This window comes from Rhinolophus sinicus, linkage group LG06, assembly GCF_036562045.2.
Source record: "Rhinolophus sinicus isolate RSC01 linkage group LG06, ASM3656204v1, whole genome shotgun sequence".
In the NCBI taxonomy this organism is placed as follows: Eukaryota; Metazoa; Chordata; class Mammalia; order Chiroptera; family Rhinolophidae; genus Rhinolophus; species Rhinolophus sinicus.
This window is the reverse complement of record NC_133756.1, coordinates 33,590,222-33,616,261: the sequence shown is the minus strand read 5'-3', so window position 1 is coordinate 33,616,261 and position 26,040 is coordinate 33,590,222. Positions and strand designations below refer to the sequence as shown.

Below are 26,040 nucleotides of genomic sequence, written 5' to 3'. Positions count from 1 at the left end.
TTTCCAAGAAAATGCAATGTGGGTGGGGCTGGCTGCTCTAGAGAAAGTGCCTCTTATGATGGGGGAATTGGGTAAGGTGGGATCCCAGTGAGTCAGCAGGGTGAAGCAGTAGAGGTCACCAGGCCAATCAGATTCAGATTTGGCCATAAGTGTAGGGGGAAGGCTCAAAATAGGAAAGATGGTGACTGCCTGCTGGATTCATGGGACAAGGACCCCACATAGGGAAAATGGTGACTATCCCTTCAGGCTTTGCCTTGAAGCCACACATACCTCAGCCTGACCTCTGAATGCCTCTGATGCCCCCCCGTCCCTCATTCACCCTCCACTAGAGCCCAGGGTGGGTGTCTGCAAGCCAGTGAGTCTGTGTGTGGGCCATTTATGAGGATGTCTGGGTTTCCCACAGCCTTCCATCTCACCCAATGGTCAGAATCCCCACTGTTTTTCACAGCCAGATTTTGGGCATCTCTTCCAGGCACCGCTACTCTGGGCTGGGGTTCCTAGCACCTCTGGGGGGGAAACTCCATGGCCAAGATATCCCTCCTGATTCTCAACTGCCAAACGGAGGTTTGGGGCCAACCCCGCTTCGCATCTCTGCCCCTTCTACCAGTGTCAACGTGGCTTCTTCTTTATAACATTAGTTATAAAACTTCTGCTCAGCCTGACTTCAGATGGTTTTCCAGGTTGATTGTTCTATAATTTAGTTGTAAATGTAATGTGCTCATGGGAGGAGGCAAGCACAGTGTTTATCTACTCTGCCATGTTGGATCTCTCCTAATTCAGGTAATTTGTTTTTTATTAATTTATTTTTTTCTATTTTTTAAGGAAGGCACAGCTCACAGTGGCCCATGCATGGATCAAACTGGCAACGTTGGTGTTATCAGCACCATACTCAGACCAATTGTGCCAACCAGCCACCCGCTAATTCAGGTAATTTAAACTGGAGCTGTCAAATGGCTGACATTCTTTTTTTTTTTAATGTTCTATTTTTTTTTTGCTTCTGACAATCATATGGGAAAACTAGAGTATTTTTTTCTAAGAAAATAAGTTCTTTTTAGCAGCTGCTATTGTACTTGGTGTCTATTCAATATCTCTTACCATAACTTCTCTAGTGTGCTTTTTTTATAATCCAGAGGCTACACAATTAAAACCTACACTTCTTAGAGTCCCCTGCACTTAGAGCCCTAGATGAAAATTAGACGCACCAATTACATACACTCCGTGAGATTTGGAGGATAGGAGGGAGGGAGAGGCCATTGTTCTGTTGCATTCTTGGCTATTTTCTGCTCCCAGCAACATAATTGAGATGTGGGAATCTTCTAACAGGAGTGCGCCAATCCAGTCTCCAGTTTTGTGGGTGTTGAGAAGCAGTTAAGGCAGTGGCAGTCATAGCTTTGTCATCCTTGAATCAGTGTGACAGTGGTGAGTTCTTGAATTCAATGGCCCCACAAGCAGCCTTCTAATGTTTCTTCTTGGTTAAGGCAGAGGTAGCAGCTCCTCTGGTCAGCCAGTTCTATGGTCTTCTGAGAAACATTCTTGGAGATACAGGCTAAAGCTTGTTCTTCTAGCACGTCTACCATTGTGTGAGCAGCTAAATCTGTGTTAAATCAATTTCTGCTTAAGTGGTTTCTGTTTCCTGCCCTGAACCCTGACACGTAGGCCTGCTGTGATCTCCTCTGGTAGGAAACACAAGCGCTAATTCTGTGATGCCCTTGCCCAGAAGGAGCTCTTTGGGGAAGCAGATGGGGACTAGGGCTACTTACCAGACTGCTGGGGGGAGCACAGCTTGGAGCTTGGTTACTCCTCCGTCTATGGGGACCAGGAACTGCACGTTGTTGAGGGCTACAGCGGTTGTCATTGCATCCGTATTGTATTTGTAGTCAATGCGCAGGTCCGTGCTTGCTGGCTCACACCGCCAGTTCACTGCCAGGTTCAGAGGCGTGGACTGAATGCCCTGGGCAGACACCTTGCCAAACGACAGGAAAGACAATATTTAAGGCTCGACTGTTAATCTGAAACAAAACCAGCGGCTGTGAGTATCTCCCATAGGAATGTTCTTAGATATCGAAACGTCTTTATGTTGTTGGTGCTGCTCACTGAGGAGCGCTCAGTGAAAATCACCAGGACGGGGGCCATGTGAGAGAGAGCTGGTGCTTCGGGTAAATTGTTGCAGGTTAAAAACATACAATCAATGACTAATATCTCCCTAGCACATTCGAGTTTACAATCAAGAGGTGGTAGCACACTGGTTAGGAGCTGAGGCCAAGGAGTTAGACAGTCCTGGGTGTGAGTTCTGATTGTCACTTACAAGCTGAGTCATCTTGGACCAGGCACTCAATCTGTTTGAGACTCACTATTTCCTCATCTGCCAAATGGGAATTATAAGAACAATATTTACCCGTAGAGTTGTCAGGCAGATTGAAGGAGATGTTTTATGCGAAACACTCAGCATACTGCTTAGCACATAAGAAGGAATTAACATATAAATCCATGCTACTTATTCATATTCTGATCATACTTCTCTTTACAACAAACCAGTTAATTAAACAGAGCAGGTTATTGTTACTCTTTTGGGATTTGCCAAAGTAAGAGCTCAACTCAAGGTCTTCTAACTGGAAGTGCTGTGTTCAACTGTCTACTGTCCATTCTAGTTAGAATCAACTGTGAGTTTGTCCAAGAAAAAGCCAGGACTGAAGAAGCAATAAAAACATATCTTATCTAAAGACAATGATATCAACTTGAGTGCTGGGTCCACAGTAAAAAATTATTTCTCGATTGTTCACTGTGATAATGCACACTGCAGGGGCTGTGTAGGTGGTGTTTATGCCTTTGCAATTTTATTCATGGAGTATGAGTCTTGCTGGTGTTGAAGAATATAAACAGCTCTCTATTGGCCGAGCAATGTCTGCACATATGGACACCACAGGGTGGGGGCCTGAGGGCAGGCTGAGCTCACAAGGCAGGAATGGCTGCTGCAGGAACAAGCCCAGTAATGGGTTCTTTTATAAAATGACAGACGTGGCTTTTGATGACAATTTTAGTTAGATAACCATTATAATAGTTTTTAAACTTTAAATATTAGCAGCACAGTCCTCTGCAAGGAACTTTTATTTGGAAATCTATTATTGAAGGTAGATCAAAGGCAGAGCAGTCTAGTCCGCCCGCTCCTTTCTGCACCATATCCTCAGCAGGAGTTCATAACTTGATAGGAGCTGTCTTACCCAGCGAGGGGATATGTGAGGGTGTGTTTTTGGTTGTCCTGATTACTGGGGGATGCTGCTCATGGCCAGAAACTAAACATGCTGAGATTTGAGGGCAATCCCAAAAAATACTAGTTTCTTATATTGTTGAAAAACACCACCACCACGAAACAGGCAAAAGACAGTCCGCGGAGCACACTTAAACACAGAATGACAGGCCTACTTACATTTTACAAAGTACTGCGAAATATATTGGGCTACTAGCTCCTCACAATAACCTATAAAATATCTAGGTAGGAATCATTGTTATCCTTATTTGCAGCTGAGGAAACTGAGGTTTAGGGAGATGAAGTGCCCGAGGTCAGTGGCGGGTAGGAAGCTGACTTAATTCCAGAGTTCAGTCTCTTGCCTACACTTTAATACTTTACACCAAGCTCATATAGTGATAGGTGAGTTCTTTCTACTTTCTAGGTTCACTTAATGACAAATGCGGAGACTAAAAAAAAATCTCACAGGATTTAAAATTTCAAAGAAAATTGTAATCTGAAGTGAAAATATAGATACAGGGTTTCTAATGAAATTTCATGAAAGAAAACAACTACAGTTTTAGTTTTACCCTTTTGGGCATAAGAACCATGCATGTGCCCCGAAATTTAACTTCTCACTCAGGGAAATATTGCACTGGAGTTTCTTTTTCTTACCCCATTTCATTTCTCTCAGAAGCTTAAAGCAATCACTAAATGTGTTTAAATGTTTTTTTGGGAAAAAATAACCGTTAAATAAAAATGCGTTTTTCTGTTGTATTTTAATTATGAAAGTGATGAATTTCTGTCATATCATGTGTTTGTTCAGTATTATCGGTAATGTCCAAAGCTTTGATGATACTATTCTTTCAGGAAAAACATTCTGTTTAATTTCATTTTTATAAAATGTACCATCATATAGATACTTCACCTTCAATGGTTTTCTTATAACAATATAAATAAGTAGTTTTCAACCCGTAGGGTGTATTATAATCAGCTGGAGGACTTGTAATAAATATACATACTGGGTCTTATCCAGAACCAATTATGTCAAAATCTCTGGGAGTTTCAGGCCCAGCAGGTATCTGTTTTTATACCTGTACCTGTACCTTTGTCCATATCTATCTGTAAATAGATTTTAACATAGGTATCTATCTCTATCTATCTACAATTAGCACTAGTTCAGAACTAGCATTTGTTTATAAGTTTCCTGGTAATTGTAAAGTACAGTCATGTTTGAGATGCATTGATTTTTAGTAAAGTCCAACTTTAAAAAATAATTTTTTTCCTTATCTTAAGAAAAATAATTTGAACATATTTAATCACAAAAATTACAATGCGTTGAAAATAACCTAGTTGATTAAGTGGCTGGGAATCAGTAAGATACTCAGGGCTCTATAGAATCCTTATTTGGGGTAAGGACAGCCTTAGATAAAAAAAGAAATTTCTCATGTACTACATTGTGTTGTGCCAAACATTCTTTTAACATTAAATTATACTTAACATAAGAAATCATTTATTAGAATTTATTTCAGAGGACTATCACATTCAGAAAAAAACACCAGATTACTTATATTTAATAACTGAAAATGAGAGGTTTTTTTTTTTAGTACACTAATGTTATTAACAAAATTACAGTGAAGAAGTTTATCAATATTTATAAACTTAATTGATGTAAGTTTCTCGACTTTATTTTTGTGGTATGTTTCTCTAATTTTTAAATAAAATATTTTACTTGTAAATTTAAACTAATAAGGATATGTATGAATATTCTTGTCACTAAGTCCCCAACTAGTCTTTTAAAATTTCAGTTTTCTTATAACTTGTAGCTTTTAAATAATATTACAAGAAATGTTACTTTATTTACTTTTATTTAATGTTAGTTACATTAGAATATTTGTAATGTGAAAGAGGTACCCTGACCATATAAATAGGCTTACCTGATATTTGAGCATGTCCACGTTATAATATGTAGCCTGGGGTTTTTGTTCCGACACTTTCTTTAGGTGAGTCATCAAATTTGGCATGTTTACCCAGAATTCCTTTGTATTGGCATCATTTTGGGAATTATCGCTATTCAATTGGGAAGAAAAATGATTGAGTAGCATCTGGTTACAAATATAAACCACACAAAGAGGCATCTTAGCAAATTGTCATCTGATTTCTATATTCATCTTTCACAATTTGTAGAGATTATATGACTAACAGTAGTATGGTTTTAGTACAATTGCACTTCTGAATGGTATTAATAGACTAATACCCATAGGGATGCATTATTGTATTGTTATAAATCTCAGTGAGTACCTAGAGGTATTAACCAATCATGATGATAATTTGTTACTTTAAAGAATTAATTATTTATTAACCCAAATGGAATAGCTCTTTCTACATCAGCACCGTTTCCTCTTAGTTAATGCAATCAAGGAGCTGAGTACATTTTTTTCTTTTGTACTGACTTGAACAATAGTTTCTCAGAAATTACTGAGTTCAATATTTGGCCAAATGTAAACATGGCCTTGATCTCCAATTGAGGAGAAAAGGGCAAGACTAAAATTACCTTTTTAGGTAGGGACAGTATTTCATGCTACAATATTTCATCTAAGAGCATCTAAATCATAAAAAAGTCACTTCTCTTACAAGATGACCCTGGAATTTAAATGATAATGATCATGGTAGTTACAACTGACAAGTACAACTTTAACGAACTAAGGAGTTTTGTAATTTATAAGAGGTGTTAGCTTTGCTCAAAAGGCCTGTCCACAGGCCACTCACTCAATGTATCTTGAAAATACTCATCTCAGTGACAAAAAGAATCAGGCAAGAGTGTGAAAAACATCTGCTTACTTCCCACATAATGAGGGAACTGAGAATGGAAGTAATTCGGTAACTTGACACATAACTCGTTTACTGACATTTCACTTTCAGTATATCCCATATAAATACTATCATAGTAGCTATAATTTTTTGAGCACTTGTTCTGTGCTAGCCACTCTGTTAGATACATTATGAACTATTTCATTAAATCTACTGGCTTAATGTGCACACTAAAAACATGAAGGGAAACTGAAATAAGAAGTTTCTGATTTCCAATCTGGATCATTTCATATTTATTTTTCATTTAATGAGTGATTGTTTCTGTTACACTTTTAAACCTGGAATCAAGTTTGCCAGTTAAGCCAATGCAAGGACCAAAGAGGAGAAAATAATCCTGGTAATCTCCTGAAAGACCTGTTTTGTTCACCACTGGAATGAAAGTCCCACTCAGTCAAGAAAGTGAGTGACTATATAGGTCCTCAAATTCCAAATACCAAGAACCTTCAGTTATTCTGAATAAATATCCGGCTTGACTAAATTATTTAAGTTATGGTTGAGTTGTTCATTCATTCAACAAATATTACTCAAGTCCTTATTAGATGCCAGGCACAGAGGAAGGTACTGAAGATACAGTGGTGAACCAATAGTTGTATTCCATTCCCTCATGGGTTTTACAGTCTAGTAGGGGAGATGAATGAATGAAGAAACACAAATAGATATATAATTGTTAATTTTAGTAAGTGTGACAAAAGGTACCTGGAGAAAGAATAACAAGGGGACATGATTTAATTTAGGAATGGTGGGTGGTGGGGAGGAGAGTGGGATGGTTGGAGGAAGCTGAGCGGAGTTGAGATCTGAAGGATGAGTAGGATTCAGGGGAAGAAGGGTGGAAAAAGTACTGGAGGCAGAGAAAACAAGCACACAAAGCCTTTTTGTGGGAAAGGACTCAGTCTGAGACTGGTAGGTCTGGCGGAAGCTATAAGGATTCTGATGCAAGATGGTGGGAGATGAGGACAGAGAAACAGGCAAGGGTGGATGACACAGAAACTCAAAGGCAATGGTAACAAGTTTGGATTCTGCTACAGATGCATTGTGGAGCCACCAGAAGGTGATGAGCAAGGATAACCTGATTTACCTCCTAAAAGGTCATTCAGCTGCTGTGTGAAAAATGTAGTAGTGGGGCAAGATTGCATGCAGGATAGGAAGGAGGAAAGCAATTGCAGTGGCCCAGAGATCACTTGGACAAGGAAGGTCACGATAAAGGTAAAAAGCAGCCACTTTAGACAAGAACTTTTAAATGGAATGCTAGGACTTGATGATGGAGAGAAAGCTGTCAAGAGTGACTTCTTTTGATAGGAAGAATTAACATCATTACAATGTCCATACTATCCAAAGCAATCTATAGATTCAATGAAATCTCTATCAAAATACCAATGACATTTTTCACAGAACTAGAACAAGTAATCTTAAAGTTTAGATGGAACCACAAAAGACCCTGAATAGCCACAGCAATCTTCAGAAAGAAGAACAAAGTTAGAAGTATCACACGGTTTGATATCAAGCTGTACTACAAGGCTGTAGTAATAAAAGCAGTATTGTATTGGCCTAAAAACAGACACATAGATCAATGGAACTGAATACAGAAATAAACCCATGCCTAGATGGTCATTTAATCTGACAAAGGAGGCAAGAATATACAATGGGGTAAAGACAGTCTATTCAATAATGGTGTCGAAAAAACTGGAGAAATACATGCAAAAAATGAAACCAGACCCCTTCTAATGCCATATACATTAATAAACTCAAAATGGACTAAAGACTTGGACGTAAGACGCAAAACCATGAAACACTTAGAAGAAAACATAGGCAGTAAACTCTCTGACATTGCTGTTAGTTATATATATATTTATCTATCTTCTTAGACAAGGGAAACAAAAGAAAAACAAATGGGACTACATCAAACTAAAAAGTTTTTGCACATCAAGGTAAACCATCAACAAAACAAAAGGACAGCCTACTGAATGGGAGAAGATATTCACCAATGAGGCATCTAATAAAGGGTTAATATTCAAAATTTATAAAGAATTCATACAAATTAACACCAAGAAAACAAACAATCCCATTTAAAAATGGGCAGAGGATCTAAATAGACATTTCTCCAAAGGGGACATACAGGTGGTCAATAGACATATGGCAAGATGCTCAACATCATTAATCATCAGAGAACGAAAATTAAAACTTCAATGAGATATCACCTCACTTCTGTCAGGATGACTATCATCAATACATCAACAAACAAGTGTTGGCGAGGATGTGGAGAAAAAGGAACCCTCATGCACTGGTGGTGGGATTGCGAATTGGTGCAGCAACTATGGAAAACAGTTTGGAGGCTCCTTAAAAAATTAAAAATAGAACTACCACATGACCTAACAAATACTTTTGGGTATTTATCTGAAGAAATCTAAAGCATTAATTTGAAAAGATATGTGCACCCCTATGTTCACTGCAGCATTATTTACAATAGCCAAGATATGGAAGCGACCTAAGTGCCCATCAACAGACAATTGGATAAAGAAGTGGTACATACATACAATGGAATATTATTCAGCCATTAAAAAGAATGTAATCTTATGATTTGTGACAACATGGGTGGACATAGAGTGTATTATGCTAAGTGAAATAAGTCAGACTGAGAAAGACAAATACCATATGATCTCATTTATATGTGGATTCTAAATAAAACAATGAATGAACAAACAAAACAAGTAACTCCTTTAGTTTCATCCATTGCTAATAATTAACTTGTACAGTTGATCATTTTTAATAGCATGCATATGTGTATGTTTGTGTGAACATACATGTACATATGTATGATAAAAACATCATATTCAGATTTAACAGAAAATGTGAAGTAAAATTACATAAATCAAAAGCTTCTTTGATGTCACATACGTAAAGTTCTATCAAAGCAATTACCATTACAATAAAATTATGTGTTTCACAGAAAAGATTTTCAAGCTTATACGAAGAGTAACTCGCAGTTTACATATCATTTGCCTTTAAAAGATGCTAATACAACAAATGAATTTTATTCCTTTTATGGGCTCACTTCCCACCATTCTCTTCCATTGTCTACTGATAAGTAAAGCAAACAATAAATAAATTGTCACTAATACAGATTTTATTGCTCTAAATGTCTCTTTAGTCACTTGAGATAGTTAGCCACATACAATCACCCACAAAAATCTTGGACAGATGATCAAAGTTCTGGGTTTGAATCTACCCACCTATCTGAGCAGCGGTAATTTCTCTATAGCGCTACTCCCTTGCTAAGGTATATCCCTCCCTCATCTAAACATAAAGTGCTAAGCTAAACACTATTCTAAAAAATTTGTGCAAAATATATTTACCAGCAGAGAAGTTGGGGATTTGGCAGGACGTGTTCTAACCTGCTGAAATTTATCACCCGGAAAGTCAGGGCAGCTGGCGATGGGTTGTTGGCAAAGTGTCTGGTGATGCCAGCAGGAAAGGACAACACCATTTCTCCAGTAATCTTCACGATACATCTGGCATATCAAAACACATGAGAGGAAAGAGAGGAAGCCCAGGTCAGTATGCTGTGAATCAAAACAGCTGTGGAAAAGAAAAGATTTACGTAACAGTATCACACAGCAGAAGAGATGCTTTCAACTACTAAATCATTTCTTAGACTCAATGGTTCAACACATCCCAAAAAAGTAGCTATTTTGTTGAACGTGTTTTTGAACTACAAGAAGAAAAGTGCAGCTTTTCTCTTTCTGTAGAAAAGTCTGTATGTTCAGCTCACAAACAGAATCATCTATTCTGATGGTTCTCTCTCTCTCTCTTTGATTTCTGAATTTGGGCAACATATTTGAAGGTATTAAATTGCACAATGTTATCACACTATTCACTGGGACTTATTTTAGTTTTCTGAGTGATGCCTGGAGCATGTTCTTTTATGTACCCCTGAGGCAAATTTCTTGCTTCCCTCTTAACTAGATCTTCATTCCATTAACTTGTCTATTTGGTTGAAATCGTAAAATCAGTTAACACATAAAGCAACACAATAGGGTGATAATTTGGAAGCAAGAATAATCCTTTCTTTAAAAAAGGCCTATATTGAGGTATAATTGACATACAATAAATGACACTTATTTATAGTATAAAATTCCATGAGTTTTGACATAGCATACACCTGTAAAACCATCACACATTCAAGATTATGAACATACCCAGCATCCCTAAATATTTCCTCCTGGGTCTCTGTAATCCCTCTTTCTACTGCCCATCCCTAGGCAATTGCTAATATGCTTTCCAACACTATGCATTAGTTTGTACTTCCTAGAATTTTACATAAAACGAAGCAGAAAGTATGTGCTGTGGGTGAGGAGTCTGGCTTCTTTCACTTAGCGTAATTATTTTGAGAGTCATTCATGTAGTATGAGCATCAATAATAGTTCATATCTTTTTATTGCTGGGTAGCACATGGATATACCATAGGTTTTTTTTTTTTGTTTTTTTTTTAAGTTCATGCACCTGTTGGAGAACATTTGAATTCTTTCCAGATTTTGCCTATTTTGCCTATTACAAATAAATCTGTGATGAATATGAGTGACCAAGTCATTGTATGGACATAGGCTCTCATTTCTCTTGGATAAATGTACAGCAGTGGAGTCACTGGATCACATGGTAGATGCATCTTTAACTTTTTAAGAGACCGTCAGACTGTTTTCTAAAGTGGAAAAAATAGCTGTGTATGAGAGTTTCAGTTCTTCCACATCCTTGGCCACATTTGGTAGGATTTGTCTTTTTAACTTTGGCCATTCTAACAGGTGAGCAGTAGTATCTCCCTGTTGTTTTAATTTCCCTAATGGCTAATGATCTTAAGCATCTTTTCATGAGCTTATTTGTCATCAGTTATCTACCTTGGTGAAGTGTCTGCTCAAATTTTCTGCCAAGTTTTTAAATTGAGTTTTCTGTTTTCTTATTGGGTTTTGAGAGTTCTTCATATATTCTGGACACAAATCATTTATCAGATACATGCTTTGCCAAGATTTTTTCTCCAGTCTGTGTCTCGGTTTTACTCCTTTGTCTTCAGAGTATTTTTGAAGAGCATAAGTTTTTAATTCATCCATTTATTTTTTATGGGTTGTATCTAATCAATTTATTCTTTTGGAATCCTATCTAAGAAATCTTTGACAAACCCAAGGTCACAGAAATTTCACCTATATGTTCTTCTAGAAGTTTTCTATTTTTAGTTTTACATTTAGCTTTATGATCTATGTTTTAGTTAATTTTTGTATTGGGTGTGAGGTACGGATCCCCGTTCATTTTTTTTAGTGTGTGGGTATGGATAGCTAATTGCTGTAGCACCATTTGTTGAGAAAAAGACTGTTCTTTCTCCACTTGGCAATTTTGTTGAAATTCAGTTGTCCATATATGTGTGGATCTATTTCTGGATTCTCTGTTCTGTTCCATTCATCTATTTTGTCTGTCTTTACACCAATACCACACTATCTTGATTTATTGCTTTATAAATCAAGCTTTATAATAGTTCTGAAATCAAGTAGTACTAGTCCATCAATGTTGTCCCTTTTCAAAGTTGTTTTGACTATTGTAGGGCCTTTGCATTTCCATATGAAATTTAGAACCACTGTATCAATTTTTACATAACATCAGTGTAACTCCACTTCACCCTTTACTGCCTGCTCTGAGAAAATTAATAATGGGCCCCTTATATATTTTTTCCCTTTGGTAACAGGAACCATATTAAGCTTTGCCAGTAGAGGGCGCTAGAAGACACTGTGGGAAGAAGGGATTTTCCTTTCTGGTTCCAATGTGCTTGCCAAGCAGGCTCCAAGCTTGTGTGTAGCTGCCGTGTTTCCCCGAAAACAAGACCTAGCCAGACCATCAGCTCTTATGCGTCTTTTGGAGCAAAAATTAATATAAGACCCTATCTTATTTTACTATAAGACTGGGTATAATATAATATAATATAATACCAGGTCTTATATTAATTTTTGCTCCAAAAGATGCATTAGAGCTGAGGGTCTGGCTAGGTCTTGTTTTCAGGGAAACACGGTAGCTCCTGCAGTGCATGTGGCACTCTCAGTATGTGGGCATTGCAGCCCATGTGGCTTTGCTAGTTCCCAGAAGCACAGGAGCTTCCCTAGCATCTGGCTCCTGCAGTGCATGTGGCTGGGCTGCCCCAGCGCCTCGATCCTGCAATGCATATACGTTTTCCAGCTCCTGCCATGTGCTCACCTTCTCCACAGCCAGCTTCTGCAGTGCACAGTGTACAGAAGTACCTACCGGCCACGAGCTTCCTTTGACACCCCCTCAGCCAGTTTTGTAGTGGAGTGTGCCTCGGGGAGACACCTCCCCACGAACAGCTGGTAGTCTGCTGGGCTCTCCCCACGCCACGGTGTGGCAACTCTCAAGAAAGTAAGCTGGGGCGATCATATGGCACACCTGACCTCTCAGGGTCACTGTCCTTCACCCGAGGTCCAGTGTCTTGCAAATCATTATTTCCTATATTTTGTCAGCTTTTGAGGAGTTTTCAGGTGCAGGGGTCAATAAGTCCCTGTCACTCCACTTTGGCCAGAAGCAGAAATCGCAAAAGGAATCTTCTTTGGGAAACAGTATATATTTAAAATGAGTGAACCTCTTTATGACTTCTCCCTTCATCTGGATAACTGACCCTTGTACTAGTTCTACAACTTTAAGTTCAGTTTTGCACATTCTGAGGAAACTGAGGTTAATAAATGAAAATGTTGCTCACGTCTGAGCATAGGGAACTCTCTTTGCCCCACAGCACCTTGTAGACTATGTAACTGTGGTTAATGAGGGCCATGTGGCTCAGGTGAGATGGTCTTGGGTACACATTCAAAGTAGTTTATGTGAAGAACTGCTATAGGCTTGTATGTATAAAGCTGGCTTGGGATAGAGCTGGAGGCAGGTGAGCTTCCTAAAGTTGCCATATGCTCCCTCTTCCCCTCAGATTTGTTATCCATAACTCTGCACTGCTCTGAATGGAATTTTGGTTTCTGGAAGTTTGCACCTCTATCTCTTCTGAAGAATGTTGCTCATCTCCCAGTTTTCCTCCTCTATCTTTTAGATCCATAAACCTTGCTTGATTTACTAGTGCTGAACTGGTGCTGAGTCTGGATTTCCCCTCAAGCTGAGTCTACGCTTCATGTTTTTCAATATGTGGATATGCAGAATATTATTTGACAACTCTAGAAGAAAACAATTAGTGCCGTTGTTAATTAGACTTCAGTATGTACCATCACTCTGCACATTGTTAGCAATGTTGGCTCTCTCTTTTTAATTGGGAGGGAATCTGCTCAGTTTCTTTCCCAGGTTGCTCAAAATGAGATCTAAGTGGTATTTTGGTGGGAGATAGAGTTTCTCTTTTGAAAGCAAGTCAGCAAGGGGAGGCGGTGGTATTTCTCAAGTCAATAAACATTTATTGACTCCTAACTATGTAAATTGTTTTATTTGAGTGGGAAGGCAATTAAAAAATGAGCAACACAACCCCTGGCTTCAAAGGGCCTACAGACACTGGTTACAGGTGTCTGAATACTGAAGGGAAAAATATACCTATAGTTGAATGGATTATATATCATAGTGCAAAATAATTAGAGTAATAGATTTCTCTTTCCAATGCGTCGTCTGAACACAAATGGGGAAGCCTATGATGCAGGATGAGAGGGAACCACTGGCAAAAGCAACTCCATCCACACGCCTTTTCCGCATTATTTCTCTATGTGGTGCTGTGTGTTTGACTTTATCCTCCTCCTTCCTTCCTCATCCCATGATTGAACTTTTGTACTTGAGTTCTTTCCTTGAAAGTGAATAACAAAGGAACAGCAATCAAATGATTCACTGCCTGGAGGTGAAATTAAATTTAGAAGACTGTCACTTCATGATCTGTTCATAAATTTTAGATTTCATAATTTCAATGAAATATATTGAACCTCCTGTCTACCAAGACAGTATATACGTCAACTGTTTATGGCAGTATAACTGAAAACAGACTCAATATATGCAGGCATCCACAAGTCAAAGCCTCAGTTAATTTGGAAGGGCATTGGAAAAGCACTAATGTTAATTGGGCTCGAGTGCCAATATAGGTTTCAATATAGGAACTGGGAAAGAGAGGGGAGGGGACACAAATATTCAGTTTATAGCACTATGGTTTATACCATGTAGTACATGTACAACCTAAGCTCATGGTGGTTATTTGCTCTAACAGTTCAAACTCATACCCCTGTACTAGGTAGCTTTTGATGTCTATTGACATGTGGATGTAGCAAATGCACTTCCTGTCCTGAAGATGAAAGAGAAAGGACATGGGATAAACCTGAGTGCTACAGATTGAAACCCAATCCCCAATGTGATGGTATTTGGATGTGGGGCCTTTGGGAGGTGATTAGGTCATGAGGGTGGAGCCCTCAAAAATGAGATTAGTGCCCTTATAAAGAGACCCCACGCAGCTCCCTAGCTCCACCTACCATGTGAAGTTACATGGTAAAAGGCTGTCTATGAAACAGGAAGCCAGCTGTCATCAGACACTGAATCTACCAGCTCCCTGGGCTTCCTAGCCTCCAGAACTCTGAGAAACAAGCTACTCAGTCTATGGTATTCTATTACAGCAGCCAAGTGGACTAAGACACCACAGTCCACAGTGTTTGTTTCTCTACAAATCTCCGGGCTTAGAATAAAACATAGACATTTAAAAGGACATGACACTTAGGATGGCTGATAGATCCCAGGGGCTGGGTAGGACACTTAAAGGTGGAGTTACTACTTATATCAGTTTCCCAGCAAAATATTGTTAGCTTTAGACTTTTAAAAACTAGTGTTTCTGAAGTGTAAAGAGAATTCATGATTAGTCATACAGATTCCCACTTAAAATATATGTGGGAATTTAAGTTCTAATTACACTTGTCACTATTTCAAAAACTTTTATAAAATAGCCTAGTGTTCTATATGCACATTTTTTCTCTCATTATTATTTCCATAGATACTATGGTTTTCTAAGCCCTATGCCTTGCAAGTAAAAAACAAAGAGCAATTCTTTTCTCACCTAGGTTTATCTTTTATTGTTTACCCATCAAACTCAGACATGAACTTATATACATGAAACCCAGTTTGACTTAGGTATTCAGTTTTTAGTGTAGACCAATAATCACTTTTAACGTGTGTGTGTGTGTGTGTGTGTGTGTGGTGAACCCCTTTGTGAAACTGATGAATGTTGTAGACCCTTTCTATGGATAAGTGCACATATGCACACACACACACACACACACACACACACACACACACAAGATATACAGTGTAATTTCAGGGAATCCATTTCTTGAATCCTTTCCATGGAACTCCGCATAGAGAGGCAAAATGTTTAATCATATTACATATACATTCAGGTCAAGTCCATTGTCAGTTTGTACTGATATAAGTGAAATCAAGTTCTTGTAAATAGAGAGTGGTACATTTTTTTACCTAGAATGTTTAATTTGTTGTGATTATAATTTTTTTTGGGGGGGCAGTTCTTCCTTAGTAAGGATAATATATAACTTGTCCTCTTACTAACCTGAATGTTATGGGAAGATTTTTCCCCCCCGCATTCTTATTCCAATGCTCCATTGTTTCAGTTTATATGTACGTGATTCCCATTCAGGAAAGACCAAGACAGTAAAAGACATGATCTGGACATTTACTTTTGTGAGATAATAAATTTTCTCACTGTTGACATAGTTGAGTCAGGGTTTTCTGTCACTTGCAACCAAAACTGAATCAGAGATTCTGGGTAGTAAGATACTACCCAGATTATTGGATATTTTAGTACATTTTTTTTTTTTTAAGCAGTGAATTAGTACTCCTAATTAAAACTTCTCCTCCATTCTAGGAATGACACTTGTTATTAGCTGGACTTTTTTTGGTTTTAGGGTACAGAATGAAATAATTATATTTAGGGTGTCCTCCACTGAATAAGATAGAGCTTGGAGAATACAGTGGACCAAGCCCCAGGCTTACTTGCTTGGATCTGCTCCTTTGAAGTAGGCATTGACCGTTTCTGTAAATGCTGCTGCAACAGGGAGGGTGTCCTGGGCTCCCATGGTTAGGGGGCTGGGTCCCCTGGAAGAACCTGCACGAAATGGAGAACTTTCATTTATTATGGGCATAAAAGACATTTTAGCATATGTGGAATTATACTAAAGGATTAAAGAATGAAATCTATTACTGAAAATAAAAATATGCTCAGAACAATAACTGTATATTCAACATAGAGCTCAAGTATTTAAAAAGAAATATTTGGCTGGTTTACAGACAAACACAACAGAAATTAATTCAACTATGTATTTTACCACAGGAAAAAAAAATCCAAGCAGAATAAAGTCACAGGGGTTTTCATGATTTTGTATAAAGCATAAGGCAGTATTTGCATGACAGTTTGTATAGCAGGTAGTTTAATAAAGAAAATCATTAGCTTCCTATTTGAGCATCCACCCTATACAATTGTCCATAAAATGTTTATCATTTCTTCATTTTAAAGAGACAAACAGCCATGGAGTACTATGTCACACATTGTCCTTTCCTGGATTATTTCCATTTCAACAATTCTGGATAATTTCCCAATTACACTCAGATTGAGTAGGCTTAAGCTTACATGTCCAAAAAATACACAACCAAAACGTACACCTCAACTTGGCAGAAACACATAAATGCATCACAGCACGCTATTAAAAACAGCAGCAGTACTCATACTTATTGAACACCTGCTACTTCACTGGATACCTTATAAGAATGATCTCATTCAACCCCACGTCAGCTCTGTGGGATAAGCATTAGTATTCTTATTTTACAGGAGAGAAAACTGAAGCTCAAAGAGGTAAGTGACTTGTCCAAGACAATACAGTTAGTTAAGTGGCAAAGATAAAATTCAAACCTAGATTTGCCACCCTATAAACTTCAAGTGTTTCCTATGATATACTACGGTTTGTTTAAATGAAACATTTTCTTGTATGGTTTTTATATAACTTGAGGTTTCAAAAAAAAAGCAAGATTTAGGATTCCTGTCTTTGTTATTCATTCCTAAGCATGGTACTGAACAGTAAAGCTTTAAAGTTTCAAAGATTCATCACAAAGTACTTGATTATGTCCCATGCTCACTGCTTCTGTTACTATCTAACAAAAACACTTGCTCTTTCCTACCCCACCACAGATCACATGTCATGTTTCTTTTCTTTTACCTTCAGTACCTTCTGTCCTCTTCTCTGGCTATGAAAAAATAAATCTACCCTTTGTCTATCTCTGTCCTCCGTAAAGTTTTTCTTGGTAATTCTAGTTCGCGCTAGTGTCTTCTTTGTCTTTCCTGGCATTCAACATCTAGTACTTGGTAACTGATCATTAACAAGCATCTGCTTACCATCTGCTATGTAGCATGTGCTGTGGTAGGTGCTGGGGATTCAAAGGTAAATTAAACATAATCCTTGTTCTCATGGAGGTACAGTTCAACATGCTAATATCGTCAGCATCAACATCATCAGCTTTCACTACCAGCATTACCTCCATCACTCTTACTTGCTGCATACTCACTACACGTGTTGCATGTTAGCTATGTAAACATGAAGTAAGCCTTATCTTCATATTGTAGTTGATAGATCCAAGGCTCGGAGTTTATACAACTTGCTCAGTCTTGCACAGCTGGTACACAGAATATTTAAGATTGGTACTCAGGTGTGTATAAGTTCAAAGTTTAGCCTCTGAGGACTATATTATTTTGCTGCCATAATAGTGAATTACAGCACCATGGGAGGGCAAGTAAATAATTAAAGTACCAACAATGAGTCTTAAGATGGAGCACGTCTAAGACTTTGCTGCCCAGAAGACTCTCAACATTTAGAAAGAAGAAACTATGACATGAACTTCTTTTATGGGACCTCCATAGTCATTAAAACAGAGCCAGAATTACATTGACCTTTCTTAAATACATGTTGAATTATCCATTTTTGTATCTTAAAAAGGTAAAGTTTATGCATATTTATCAATAAAGAAGGCACACTAAACAAAGGCCATTATTTCATAACAGTGTTGCTCTCTTTATTTGTTCACTCATTAGTTCGCATATTTCTTGAACACCTACTAGGCCATTCTCCTGAAGTAGAACAGTTTCCCTAACTGTTAGTTAAAACTGGGTGAGGGGTCTGGCCTCTCACCATTTATCAGGATCATATCTAGTCACCATATGACTGGAACTTGAGTTGTGAAGGAATAGCTAGATCTGTAATCAAATAATTAGACAATTTGATACATGTTTTAAGAATGGTACGGACAAAGCTTTAGGAAAGCACTCATGCTGCTTAGATAGGTCAGGGAAGGTTTCATGGAGAAGGTGATATGGTAGCTGAGGTTTGACGATGAATAGGACCTCAGGATGGGGAGAGGGAAATGGCCCAGCATGTACACAGGCGTGGAGCGGGGCGAGCACAAGGTGTTTGGAGAAACCACAGGAAGCATGGCTGGCATTTTGTGTGTGTGTGTGTGTGTGTGTGTGTGTGTGTGTGTGACGATGAGGTGGGTATTGAAAGGTAAGACATGAAAGGAGATGAAGCTGCAGGGGTAGGAATTAGGTCATGAAAAGGTTTGTATAGGTCTTTAGGAAAATTTGTCTTTATTTTATAAGTAATTTATAAGCATTAAAATCATAACTACTTTTTGATAATCTAATACAAATCTATGGATGCTTTTCAGAGCAGAGTGCATATACATATTGAAACACAATTATAAATTTCTTGAAGTCCTTGGGGGTGCTGGAACTGAAGTTAAGAACACTCTGTGTAAGATGAGAGGACTTGGATGTATTCCAAATAGGGCAATTATAATGTGACTTGCGTTTATGCGTAGATCACTCTAGCTATAGTGTAGTGTATAATTTAGTGAGGGAGACAATAATGTAGGTGAGAAGACCTCTTAGAAAGAAAAAGATAAAATTGGTAAGAAATGCAGATGTTAGTAGATAAAGGGAATGTCAGGTGCAATATTTTTCAGTTCTGCAAAGCATTTAATAGTCATCCACGAGAGTCTTGTGGATAAAATAGTGAAATTGGGTAGGCAATAGTCTTATCAAGTGAATTGACAATTAGATAAGTCACAACATCCAATGAACATGAATCAGAGGTTTAACATGCACGGGGAAGGAAGTCTCTAACATACCATCTCAGAGATCTTAGTCTGGGTCCTTCCGTGCCTTGGATAAGACTGGAAAAGATTCTCAGAAATGGTACATTGTAATGGCTGGGAGCATGTATTTGGCATCAGAAATACCCGGGACTGAGTCCTGTTTCTGACCCTTTTAATCTATATGATCTTAGGCAGGGATGGTGTAATAACGCCCACTTTGTAGGCCTGTTCTGAGGTAAAGTATTTAGCCCAGTGCTTGGTTCATAGTAAGCATTTACCAATGGTTAGCTACTTTTTATGATTATTATCACAATTTAAGATACTACAGAAGTTACCTTAAATAATGACGGACTCATTGAAAGTGCTCAAAATTATCGCAAAATTTTAGCACTCTGGGTTGGAATTGACAAGAAAAATCAGCAAAAACAAATGTGAAATTGTTATGTATCAAGATTAAAATGTTATCATACAACTGTGGTGTGGGGAAAACCAGTTTGGTGGAAGAACAGGTGAAAAAATATTTTGGGGTTTAGTTGATACTCAAAGTTCTATTGTTGGGGTCCAAATATTTTGCTGATTGGGCTACATCAGTGGATGAGTAATAGATCACTAGAAATGATGGTTTTACTGCTTCTTGTTGGTGTGCTTTGTTTTAAAGCTCATCAGATGGCAATCAAAACACTTATGCACAAGCTAAAGACCAAACTCCTCAGTGTAATGATGTATAAGACCATCTGAATTGTTATAGCTTGAATGTTTACATACCTCCGAAATTCCTATGTTGAAAACCTAATGCCCAGGGTGATGGTATTAGGCAGTGGGGTCTTTGGGAGGTGATTAGCTCACGAGGCAAGAGCACTCATGAATGGGATTAGTGTCCTTACAAAAGAAGCCCCAGAGAACTACTTGTCCCTTCCACGATGTGCGGACACATCTAGACTTTGGCAGGCTGCAACCTGGAAGAGGGCTTTCGCCAGAACGCGACCGTGCTGGCATCCTGACCTTGAATCTATAACCTCCAGAACTGTGAGAAATACAGTTGTGTTGCTTATAAGCCACCCAGTTTGTGGTATTTTTTATAGCAGCCAGAATGGACTAAGACATCTATCCTTCATGACACATCTCTTCCCACTCCCTCCAATGACCCTGTACTCTAGCTATGTTCACCTCTGGGCGCTATGGTCCTTTTAGTAGTTTTAATCAATAATATCAGGAAAGGAAAGTAGTTTTAATCAATAATATCAAAACTTTAACAAGAACTTTTTTTTACCTTAAAGGATCCACAATTTATAATTCTTATTTCTTATTCCTATACAGTGCAATTAATATGTCATGTTTATTTTATTTTTTCATTTATTACATAATTTTCTTTATTTTTATCTGGTTGACATATCATTTTGATAAGTATATATTATTCTACAAACATTCTCCAAATGTAGAGCCATTTCTAGATAGTAACTATTTTAAATCCATCTTTGTATAATTTTTTTTCCTTTCCTTTCTAATTATTTCTTTAAGATATAGTTTTATTATTACAAAGTGGGTGACCAAACCATAAGGCATATAAATTTCTGACTGCTAAGAATGCCAGATTATTTTACATAAAGATTATACTCAGTGAAAATGCCATCAGTAATAAATGAACATTTCTGTTCTCCTGCAGTACCTTAGAGAATCTTTGTTAACGCGATTATTGGAAAACTGGTTAAAACCAGAAGAGTGTCTAAGATGGTGAAAAACTCAAACCTCATAGCCTATGAGGACTAAGAGTGTCCTGGAAACTATTTTCAAATATCTGAAGTAATATTACCAGACATAGACGCACGGGACCAGAGTTCATGCTCGTGGACCTGCAAGTTCATAGCTTTGTGACCTTGGGCAAGTCAATTCACTTTAGGTTTTCTTAACTATAAAATGAAGGCGATAGAACACATGATACCTCTGTGCTAGAATTCTATGATTTCAAGTTGTTTAAGGTATTTACAAATTTTTAAACAGTGGGAACAACTTTCTAACAGGAAAATAAGCTGTGGAGACATAAATATGTAACCTCTCAGGAAATAAGACATGAACACATGGAAAACTTAGTAACAATAACATATGCAAACAAGCACTGAAGATAATAAAGTGAAGGAACTATGAGATCATTTCGTTGCAAGACTAATGGCCAAATAAGCAGTACAGGGGTACTGTTCCATGATTCAACAAAAGGAAGCCTGGGCTCTAGAGTCATACAGACTTGAAGGTGAGTCTTGCCTCCTCCACTTAATCTGCATGAACAGGGGCAAGCTATTTAATCTCCGCGACTCAGTTTCCTTATCTTTAAAACAGAATAGATAATAATATCTATGTTAAAGGCTTGTGTTAAACATCAAATGGAATAATACTTATGAAGTCCTAAGTGTGGTATCGTACTCGAAAACCATATTACTATTGTTTGTGTGTGTTGCTGCTATTTTGTCAGGGTGAGCTTTACTCAGGTTGTTGAATTTGAATTGGTTCTTTGAAGCTGAGTAGTTACTTCAGCAAAAAAATGAAGGGAAATGATACCCCAAATGGTATTCTTCGTTGAGCATGAAGATAGACCAGAATCTTCAGGTTTCTTCCATCACTAAAGCTCTGTTCTCATAAGAACAGTGAATTCTGTGTATGCATGCTTCATTTTTTGCATTACCTAGGTGGCAATTATATCTGCTTAAGTTGCTTGATGTAATGCTTAGACTAAGAGGAGATAAAAGTTGGTTAAGTGCATGTTTGTCTTTTGATTTATTCGAACGTGAGTTTTTGCAATAGATATTGTACTAGGTGCTGAAGGATACACAGAAAAGCATAAAGACATGCCCCTCCCTTTGCAGAGCTTATAGTATGGGAGGGGGCTATAATATTAGATACAAATGAAAGACAAAGCACTACATAAAGTTAGAAAATAGTTTAAGATTATAATTTTTGTATTACTATTAATGATCATTTTTACAGAATTCAAGGTAGACACAGTATTTATTATGTATGTCCGTCAATAAAATAAAATATCAAACATTAGTATGGCTTCATGTTCCGTATACATTGAAAGAATACAGAGGTTCACTATAAATATCTCTATTTCATTAGCTCAAGGTCACTCTGCTAATAGGTGGTAAAGCTGAAATTCAATCTTAGGTCTCCTGACTCTAACAAAAGCAGTGGTAGCAACAACGAAGACTCCTGCAGTTCTTACTGTATACCAAGACCTATTCAAGGGGCTTTACTTATATTAACTCTTAATCCTGATAATACCTCTATCAGGAAACTACCATTATTATCCCTGTTTTACAGATGCGCAAACTGAGGTTGCGAGTCATTAGTAGCCTTGCCCATAGTCACCCAGTTAGTAAGCAGTAAGAACAGAACTGGGATGCAAATTCTGAATAGGACTGCCTGATCTGCATCCCACACGCTTCCCTACTCTGCTCTAGGAGCATAGAAGTCAGAACAAAATTATGTTAGGCATCTGATGGCACATTTGTGGTGTGTAGCCCAGGACAAGTTGCTGCCATCAGCTTGTGGAGTTATGACAAAATAGCAATTTACTCTTATTACCAATCAAGGGGACACACACACACACATACACACACCCCTTAAGGTTAAAAAAATTCTTAGTATGACATCTTTAGAAGATAAGGTCCTTAATTTGTGAAAGTATTTCCTGAGTAGTTAATTGAAACATGAATATGGGTATGAAGTATAGACTGTGTACATAAAAGGTTAAAGGAAAAAGAGGAAGGGAGAGTGAGATTTTAAAAGACAAAGGGAAAGATACCAAAACAAGGGAAAAAGGAAGCAAAATACTCAGGTACAGAAATTGAGTAAAAGTACAAGAAAGTTTACAAATGAATGAATGTTTGCATTCTGAGTTCAACAGAGATGTCTCATCTCTCGCCATTGCTGGTTTGCATAGAATTGAAGCATCTAATCAAGGTGGAAAATGACCTGTGCCTCCAGGAACGAGAGTGCAGGAGATGAAACAAGCAGATGGAAGCAACAGAAAGTCTCAGAATGCATAAAAGAAGAGAGCAGAAATTCCAGAAGTTGTATGAAGCAGCAGAGAGTGGAATTTGGGTTAGCTTTTTCTAAAAAAAGCAGATCATATTAGTTGGAATTAGTAAAAAAATATACATATTCAATGATAATTTATAGAGTACATTCTGTATAATGCAGTGATAAAGACAAATAAGTCAGATGAATTAAATTTGAATCCTGACTTTACCACTTACTGTGTGACCTTGGGCAAATTACTTAATCTCTCTGAAGTTCAGATTCATCATTTTGTGAAATGAAGATAGTACTTTCTACAGATATTGTGAGGATTAAATATGATGATATATGGGATATTCTTGTTATAAGAGAATAGTCAATATTGGGAAAAAAGTCACCTAAAAATAAACGTATTTAAATGATTACTAAAATTTCATAGTATGTAGTGATAAAAGGCTTGATTTGGGACTCTAAATTCTCATTAACTACATTTGTGAAAAATAATATTTTATTAACACACAATCAAATAATTAATAGGTTTTTAGAATGAACAAAAATGACTTGTGTTGACATTTTGAGGAAGGGCATATTTTTCTGATAAAATTCTATGGTAGCTCTAGACACCAATCTAGGCTCAGATTTGGGTTTGATTCATGATCATAAGGCAAGCCATTGTTGCAGAACTAATTGAGAGTTTTACAAATTTTCCTAAGGGCCTCTCAATTTCTTGATTTTCTTTGAAGTGGCTATGATGTAAGCTTTCTTTTTTTCCTTCTTCTTCAGTTATTAATATTTTATTTCTGCTAAATCCTCAACTGACAAGAACAGATCAAGAAACCAAGTCTGAAAGAAGATAGTCATTTGCGCACATCCTCACCAACAGTTAAGTGCTGAAGTCTGGATTCAAATGTAGGTCCACTTAACTCTGCTCTTTCCACAAGGAGCAGCTTAGGTCTCACCTCGACCCACTGTGGCACTGGGTGAGGTAGACTTGTTACATGCTTTTCAGTGAGCAAGACATTGGCCTTCATGGAAAGGAGGGTGGAACACTTAAGAAAGTCAATTATCATAAAGTAAAAGTAAGGATACTGAATTTCTGGGTATATAAATAGGATTAGAGTTATTTTCGGTCTTCCTCTTCATAAATCCCTGCTTTCCTGTTCTCTCTCTCTCTCTCTCTCTCTCTCTCTCTCTCTCTCTATATATATATATATATATATATATATATATATATATATATATATATGTAAATGTATTTCATGGGCATATATTTCTTGCTTTTCAAATTCCACTCTGTCCAGAAACATGATCAGCTGAGATTTTTATTGTGCTTTACAAAGAATTTTCTTCAAACTGGGTCTTTGCCTATAGTTTCGAAACCATTATCCAACATTAATGCACTAATTAACATCCGAAAATAATGTTTGACTCAGACAATGGGAAAATTATACTTTGCTTTGATCAAAAAGTCACATCAAACATATTCAACACAAGGGCTATTATTAAAAATGAACATAAGGGAGGAGAAAAAGCCATAATGAAATGTCGTTGGTGCGAGGACTCGCATGACCAAATCCTAGACAATTTCATATAGACAGCACTGAGCATTTTTCATCAAGCATTTGAAGCAGGGCCAGATAGAACATGGAGCCACAAAGAATATGAATAACGGTATCAAGATTTATGTAGAACACTTATATGTGGTGGCCCCTGTACTGAATACTTTATATGCATTATGTCTTCTAGTCTCAAGACATGTCTTCGAGATACAAAACAATATTATGTACATTTTACCAGTGAGGAAATTGAAGTTTAGTGAAATTAAATAATTTGCTCAAGGAAACTTGCTCTGCAGTACGTAGAAGGGCTGAAAACCATCTATCTTCAATTGTATTCTCAAGCCTTGCCCTGTATTATCAATGTTTGCCCATTCATGTTAGCAAGCTTTGCTCCAACGTACAGCTTGATGCACTCAGTGGACAGTGTCACCTTCAAAGGAGTTGAGAATTGGTTCTTGGGGGAAGGTGAAAGAAATCTTACTTTTTTACATATAAAGAACACCGATATATACATATAGTACATAACCAGATGTATAGTACATCTGTGATATTAAAATTCTGGGGAGCAATTATAGGAACACGTAGGTCTAAAAAAGGCTTCCTGGGTAACCGAGGATGGATAAAAGAAAAAAAGTTTGAGAAGCACTGGTTTATAGTTTTAAAGGGCCATGGTTGTGAATGACGTCACACACCTCACACAACTCTTAGAAAAAAATTTTAAGGCACTGCTTTAGCTGAAGGATAATAATTTTTCTTTCTTCAAACTTACACTGAGTGAGTACTATCTGTGGTTCCATAATTACAGGTGATCTAATCATGATACTTGGGAAAATGTCTAGTACGGCCCATCCAAAGGAACGGAGTACTGAAAAGGGAAGGGAGGCTCGAGAGCTTGCTCCAGCCAGGACAGGTCTTCTCCCATGAGCCACGTGGGCAGACCCTGAGCTGAGGCAGGAGAGAGGAGAATATGGCCAGGGGATTCGATATAGTCAGAGAAGCTAGGGAGAGACTGGGTGAGGTTTCAAACGAAACAGGCGTAAGGGCAGAATACAACGGTAGGGGACAGTGGCATGGGTCCAAGAGCACTAAGAGAAGGAACAAGGAGTCTGTTTAAGGAATGGGGAGAATTGAGGTTCCAAAAAAGAATCCAAGCAAGGTGGGCAGGTGGAGTATGCTTTTCTGTGAAAAGTCTGGTGTATGTTTTCAGAGAAGTGCCTGCTACTTGAA

At 37.7% G+C, this 26,040-nt stretch overlaps 1 protein-coding gene across 29 annotated transcripts in view; it reads right to left on the bottom strand.

The window, feature by feature from the left end:
• Positions 1-26,040, bottom strand: part of SGIP1 (SH3GL interacting endocytic adaptor 1) — a 172,743-nt gene that overhangs the window by 7,622 nt on the left and 139,081 nt on the right. For all 29 annotated transcript variants that reach the window (XM_074334896.1, XM_019731952.2, XM_074334889.1 and 26 more), the window contains 4 exons: positions 16,097-16,208; positions 9,445-9,600; positions 5,161-5,293; positions 1,761-1,963 (listed from right to left, as the gene is read on the bottom strand). In XM_074334896.1, coding sequence (XP_074190997.1) covers positions 1,761-1,963; positions 5,161-5,293; positions 9,445-9,600; positions 16,097-16,208 — 604 coding nt within the window. The remainder of the gene's footprint in view (positions 1-1,760; positions 1,964-5,160; positions 5,294-9,444; positions 9,601-16,096; positions 16,209-26,040) is intronic.